The 7439-nt window shown below is 36.5% G+C and overlaps 1 protein-coding gene across 1 annotated transcript; it reads right to left on the reverse strand.

Annotated features, from left to right (window-relative positions):
- Positions 1-538: 538 nt before the first annotated feature.
- On the reverse strand, positions 539-6922 carry LOC103707243 (beta-glucosidase 22-like). Its single transcript, XM_008791650.6, has 13 exons — positions 6228-6922; positions 6055-6118; positions 5669-5727; positions 4268-4343; positions 4105-4176; positions 3614-3701; positions 3261-3516; positions 2345-2460; positions 1966-2186; positions 1855-1883; positions 1671-1773; positions 1188-1278; positions 539-1055 (listed from the first exon to the last, which is right to left on the reverse strand). The coding sequence occupies exons 1-13, from the start codon at positions 6372-6374 to the stop codon at positions 827-829; spliced, it is 1551 nt and encodes a 516-aa protein (XP_008789872.2). The 5' UTR covers positions 6375-6922; the 3' UTR covers positions 539-826.
- Positions 6923-7439: the final 517 nt, after the last annotated feature.

The following is a 7439-nucleotide window of genomic DNA, read 5'->3' on the forward strand; positions in this document are numbered from 1 at the left end:
TTTTTTAACTCCTTCCCTCTCCTATTCAATCCCATCCATGCATTAAAAAAAAAAAATCAAATCACCATCCCATTCAGCAGAGGTGCAATTGCTATAAAATTAGGAAACAACTCGATAAAACCTGAAAGCACCACTTGACGTGAAAAAATAAGCTAAAAAATTGGATCCAGCTTTTGTAACTTAGTGCCCACCAGACCTGGACCACTTGATTGATCGGTTCATCTTGGTCTAAATCTTGGAGCGAAAGGCAGCTTGCGTTGGAGATGGGTCTAAAGAGCCAGCTAAAACCTGCCTTGATTTGCTTGCTTCTTCAACTTGTTCTGGAAAGAAAAGAAAAGAATAAAAATAAAAATTACACACGAAGGTATTGTCATATAACTGAAATGTAGATCCTAGTATTATTTTCAGTCATCATTGTTGTTTTCTTTTTCTCTCTTGCTGAACTAGCAGTATCTTTTTCATGCACTCTAAGAATGTCATTCCCGATCTTTTGCAAGCCTTCACATAGCTATATATGGTCATTCCCTTGGATATAACATTTTCTAATACACCTGAGAAAGATCATGATACTTGTTATTCGATAAATAGTTTCTTCTTGATGAGAATTACATAAATAGTTTCAAGAAAAATAATCCAGATTTTCTAGTTCTTCAGCACAGTAGTCCGGGGGTAGGCAGCCAATTATGATGACTCTTCATTAATCCCATAGCTAGTTGATATAGTTTGAGATGTCAAGAGCATGCATATTGCTTGGAATCCTATTTAGGAGGACATGCCGATATATAACACTGCATTTCGTTTCTCCTGTTACTGGACAACAAGGATATCATTGTTGAGCATGGGATGCTGGATTTAGGCCGGTCATCCTAACGTTCCTGCTGCTTTTCTTCTTCAGGAACTCAGAGTACCAAAATGCAGAGAGCCTCGGTTGCCTTCTGTGCTCCTCCCCCTCAAAGTCCACATAATGTAGCCCAAAGCGCGCGCTATACCCAGCCAAAAACTCAAAGACATCTAAGAATGCCCACACAAAGTATCCTCTCACGTTTGATCCATTCCTGCAGACGAGAAAAAAGGGAGGGAAATAAGAGCAGGTGCTCAGAAATGAAGAATTTATTTGTCAAAAAGTTTCTAGCAGAAACTTTGTTTAATTAACTTGGTGCACATAAGAACGACAGAAGTAATATTACCTGAAAGCTTGAAGTGTGCTTCCCATGAAACCATTCAAGAAATCGATCCTTGCAGTATCGTTGAAAGTGTCATTAACTCCCAGTCCAAAGCCTGATGACATAAATGTAACACACACATCAAACAGCAAGCCTTGTTTCCATTTCCAAATTTAGCATTATTAAGTGTCTAACAACCCTTTTGTAAATTTTGATTGACCATGGTATATATATTCTAGAACTGGTTGATTTCTAAAGGTCTCGGATGGATATCGCACCCCATGGCCTTGGAAGCAGAGGAGCATTTGGAAGTACTTGTCTTTTTGTTTTTGCCTTATCTCAAACAGATCAAGATAGGAGAATACAGTAGAATAGCTAGCTCTCTGTTCCTTTATCTCTCACATAAGTTACAGAAGGGACTTCAGAATTTGTGAGGAATGTTGCAAAGGACTGTAACATTCCTTCTAACTAACAAGATTGAAGTCGCTATAGTGAAGCTGGACTGACCATTTTCTTGGATATAAATAGGAGGATTTCCATAGACTTCTTTAATATACTCCAACATATACTGTAGCCCAGCTGGATCAACTGGAATGTGGCTTGGAATAAACTGGTTCAGAGAATACTAAACATGTTAGCCAACTGAAGCTATGAAACCAAGCCTGCTTGCGATAAAAGGCAGCACTCTTACCTGACCAGCTGGTGTTTCATTCCTAGAAACTGCAATACAGCATTAGCCATCAGTTAGGCACCACGCCAAAAATTTTATCCATTTCAATTAGTTGATGCTAGAGAACCAAACCTGTAAATAGGGCGAAGACATCTGCATTGAAGTCACGGAGACTTGGCTTCGGACCATTAGAGTTGTCTTTGACATACACTGAAACGTAGTGGTTCAGACCGATGAAGTCAAAAGAACCCTTTACTTGTTTGGACTGGTGTTTGTTGAAGGACGGGAGCCTCGAGCCTGCATTCTGCTTCATTACCTTAGGATAGTCTCCGGCCACCAGGGGATTTAAGATCCTGAAGTTGCATATCTCGTTATTTCATAGAAAAGCACTATACTTCATGCGTACACATCGATAACGTACAGCGCCATGAGGTCAAATGCTTGCATTCATGGTAATGTAAGTATACCTACCTTCGAAGTTATGAAAGTAGTATACAAGCCATACGCTTACCAGCCAACTGTGAAGTCTAATGCTCTTTGGGCTGCTTCAACATCTGCTGTGGAGTTTGAAAATGGGTAACACCAGTAGGAGTAGACATTTATGCCTATCCATCCCTTTTGCACAGCCTGCATCCAAAAAGCAGCAGGAATTTACAGAGCTAGAAAGTTTCCAATATCCATTTCTTGTAATAAGAACACAAGCTAATCTTTTCCATAATATATATATATTCTCTACAGGAGATTTAAGTGATGATTCAAAGGACGTAGCAAGAAGAGTGGAAGATTATTTAGATAATATGGGTGGTTGTATGAAAGAATTTTGCTGAAGGTGATGATGATCAAAGATGTTACCTTCATTTGAAAGGTTAAAATGGCAGACAAAGCTGGCCAAATTTTTTGGATTGATGTTTCTTATGTAGGTAGGCTTGAAGTTTACCAATGAAAGTTTTGATCTATCTTGCAGTTCAAGCCCATCCTTCTTGTTATTTGCTCATTATTAATTATTGGTCTATTTGTTGTGGTTTTCTCTGAAAAGAAAAAAAAAATGGAAAAAGAGAAGCTATTTGCCATTCACTATGCCTTAGATGGTGTTCGCCGTTTTGTTGGGGGGGAGAAAAGGCTTGAAAGTTTGTGCCATGGACTGCTATTTTCAAATTCTTTTACTCCAACATGAGCATGTAGTAGATGGACCGTGTAAATGGAATGTGCCCATTGCTCTGTACATGCATCCCTAATAGGGTGTAATCCGATTACAGCTATGTATTGGAATTATGCTGAAAGTAATAAAACATTCGCATAAAGACAGACTCCTCTAGTTTCAGGAAAAAGATGTATGCCCAGCTCCATCTATCTCAAAATCCTTAAAAAAAATGCAAGCAACGCTCAACTTGGCAAAGTTAAGAAATGATCTGAATGAAATTACTCACTTGATATTTATTCTTATATAGTGTGACAGCCGATGCATGCGCTAGTAGAATGTTGTGAACTGCAATGTATGGCTCTGTGGTGGAATTGCCGGCCATGCAATTGATGCCAAATGGATCAGAGCACCGGCTAGGTGGCCATATTCCGGTGTCATAGGATGCCATCCCTATAACATCGGGCTCGACAATGGTAGTCCAATGCGAAACTCTATCGCCAAATTGCCTAAAGCACACGTCTGCATATGCTGTGAAATCATCCCTGAAGGATATATACATAGTTCAAGAAAATTTTCACTCACTTCATGTTTGATAAGAGAAGTTTAGCATGAAAATACATTAGGAGTTCAAAAAATTACACGATCTTGGGGCTCAGCCATCCTCCGTACTCGTCTTCGAGTACTTGGGGAAGATCAAGATGGTAGAGTGTAACATGCAGCTGAATTCCTATTGCATTCAAAAGGCAATGGAGGAAGAAGATCATAAAGAAATTCTTTTTGAGCAATGAAGAAAAGAACTCTCCTGACGAATATATTACAAAGACATTAGTAAATGAAGATCTTTTCTTCTGAAACATAGAAATGCCGATCTTTACGTTTATTATTTATGCATAAAACTGAGAAAGATCTGCATTCTTATGTAGAAGAGATTTTCTGGTGGGCCTCTTGTTGGCTATAAGATGTTTACGGTAATGAGAAAAAAGATTTCAAGCATAAGAGTGTAAAATAATTCAGCTTATTATTAAGAACACAATTTTCCTGAGGCTTATCAAGTTAAAGGACTGATTACAATGATATGATCACATATAACATAACTAAGTTCCATAAGCGGAATGGTAATCAAATCTGACCATTTTCTATCAGCTCGTTGATGAGGTTGTTGTAGAACTCCAGGCCTTTTGGATTGACATATCCTCTCCCATCTAGAGAGAAATTAAAGTCGTAATTAGCGAGGAAACTTTAGTAAAGCAGGCAAAGTGTACACAAGGGATAATAACCATCTGGTTATCATACATGGAAGAAGCCTTGACCAAGAGATGGAGAATCTGTAGGCCTCCAGACCTGTGTCAGTCATTAGCTTGACATCTTCCTGCATGATATAAAGTGCATTTATTTCAGATACCGGTGAATGATGGCAGCTTATTAGACCCTTTTAGTTCTTGAAATTATAAACATCTACTTCCAAAGAATAAAATTTTAGATTTTGATCACATGTAACTCAAAGGTTACATTTTAGGTTGATCACGTTTCATCAGCATAACACAAGATATGAAAGGATCTCTTAATTTGTGAAAACCAATGTCATTTCTTTTTATCATGTTAATTATCAAATATCACATTTACAGGAAGATAAAGATTGTTTTATATTCTGAATCCGGCCATCACAAACTAGACCAGTGCATAAAGATAGGGAAAATGGAATGAAGGAAATAAAATTATTATTATACTCTTTTATTATAAATAAAATTATTATTATTATTTTAGATTCTTTTATTATTCTAAGCCAGTCATTTTTATTATTATTATTTATTCATTTGTTTTTTCCTTCAAAATTAGAGACTCATCACCGTATATGGCCGGAGCTTTTGTCTTTTAGGTGACCTAGTCTTTAAGTATAATTGAGGCAGAGTTTCTATTTGGATCTTTATGGCCAGAATATTCCAAGTTGTTCCTGAATATTACTACATGGTCGTCAGCAATGACGATATTCAAACAAAAGGTCCACTGAAAATGACGTGCTATAAAAAAGAAGAGGGCTATTCCTTGGTTTAGGCAAGATTTAAACCCAGATTATTTGATACCATCATATAATAGTTTTTATCAAGTGCAGAAGTCGGCATCTATAGATGATCATAATTTATTTGTTCAATTTTTATATAAGTAATCAAATAATGGACTTTCTTTCCTGATTGGCTAACTTCTTTCTTTATTGTCGCGTAGACACACAAACAAAAAAAAAGAAAGAAAGAAATTTGGAGGAGTTGCATACTTGCGGGATTTATAAAAGATTTGCTTTCTTATCATGGTGGGGGGCAGGTGTGACCCAAGTTTCTTATCTCAATCCCTCCTCATTCTTTTGGACAAGCTAGTTATAAGAGTGAGAATGGAGTGATTAAAACCATTTTTAAACATATATTTCTATGGTATACTGTATATAATGACCCCAAAACAAAAGGGTTGTTTTTGATACATCATGGTCATTAAACAATTTTCATAATGGTTATTTTCTAACCGTGTCACTGCAGTATTTTTTTTTAAAAAAAACATAATTATTGTACATATATCTTTTTCTGATACAACATGGTTATATTTGCATGCAGATCATATTACATTGAAAAGCATATGGCTATTTTGTTTTTATAATTCAAGAATTAATAATATAAGATAATGTTCTAAATAAAGGTAGGATTATACCTTGTATTTGTGGTACCCATCTGAAGCTACATCACCTGTGCTCTTGTCTGCCATCCCCCCTGTCAAGATCATTACAAACTCAAACCTTTTGATTTTGTTTGATCGCAATAAGATGTATCTTCACTGCACAAGAGCTTCTTTAAAGATGTATTTTCTTCTGAGTATGATGCCATAATTTGGAAAAAGGCTATAATCATTTAACAAGAACACAGACAAATGTCTCATGTTGGTGTGTCACAAAATAAATAAGCATAGCTTTGAATTTGTGTGATATCTTGCTTGCTTCAGACATCGAGGTGGTGTTGATCCAAGCAAAGGTGAATTATAAAAGTCTTGATCCCACCCCCTAAGTCTTAACTTTGGAGGAAAAAAAATAAAAAGTTTACCTGCATGAGTGAAAGTATCCCAAATGCTTGGAGTCCTTCCATCCTCAGCTGCTGCTCCCTCCACCTGCAAATTGGTGTCCAAACATGGTTTTAGCTCCAGTTGCAGCCCACCGTTTCTCCGTGTTTTTCTTGTCATCTGAAGGAAGGAAACCAAGGACAGAGAGCTAACAAACCTGGTAAGCCGAGGTTCCAGCTCCAAAGACGAAGTCCGGTGGGAAATCATTCCTGTTAAATTTGGTGGCAGTTTGGCCTGAACTACCCTCTCCTACAGATAGCAGAAGAACCAGGAATAAAGTAGAAATGAATCCTCCCCTCCTCATCTCTTTCTTTTTCTTAAACTAGTGGCCTCTTCAGGCTCTTCTGGGAGTCCCCCACCCGCTCCCTTCCTCTGTGCAGCAGTCTCCTCTAAGAAATCTACATGTACTGTTTTGATGGATTGGAGAAGAGGCACTTCAAGGAGATGAGGACATAAAGAAACAGACGAAGCAACGGTCGTTCCCTCTATGTAGAAGAAGAAGAAAGAAGCAACTCTGCAATCTCCATGAACCAGAAAAAAAAAAGATAAAAAAAAAGAGAGAGAAAGGAAACAAGCTCTGCAATCGCCTTCACAAGAATAGGAAAACTAATTTGTCAGAACAACGGCTCCAATCTCACTCGAGGTAATCTCCAGATTTTGAAAGCAATATCTTACGACTTTTCGACTTAGATGCGGCAACGACAAATGGTGTTTGGTGACATTTGTGGCGAGCAAGGTTGTGAATTGAATTGAAAAGTCGGTATTTACCATTAAGAAGAATCATGAAAAAGTGAAGTAACGTGTGAATTGCGCAATGCCCCCAACGCCCGTGTCATGCTGCTATTTTCGGACAACATTTCACCTTCTCGATTTGGATGGTGCATATACGTGTAATCCAGACCACCTCCATATTTTTTTTTAAGTAAATTAAAAATAAAAATAATTACACTTACATCTAATAATTTAATAAATTTATATTTATTCGGTTTATTCTAATCTAATATTTTAATTATTTCAATCTACAATTTAATAGGACGTTAGTTAGACCATTAATCTTAAATAAGATCAAACTATTATGTCAGAAAAAATTTCAAAAATAATTAAGATAATCTTAAGTGATATAACAGTCATAAAAAAAAAGTATGCATTCTTCTTTCTATTTAAAAATAATTTTAATTTTTTATATGGGATAAACAATTTTACTAATACTACTACTTTAATCGGATATGAGTATAGGTTTTACAAGCAATTGAGTATAAGCATAATAAACGCAAATGTTAAGAGAGTTTTTGTAATTTTCTTTTTTAAGGTTGGGGTATTTAGTCATGAATAATTTATTTTGAGTAGATTTTTTCATTTCTAAAAAAAA

Source organism: Phoenix dactylifera, chromosome 17 (genome assembly GCF_051530095.1).
Source record: "Phoenix dactylifera cultivar Ajwa chromosome 17, Ajwa_hap1_PhDact_Kaust_v1.1, whole genome shotgun sequence".
Taxonomy (NCBI): Eukaryota; Viridiplantae; Streptophyta; class Magnoliopsida; order Arecales; family Arecaceae; genus Phoenix; species Phoenix dactylifera.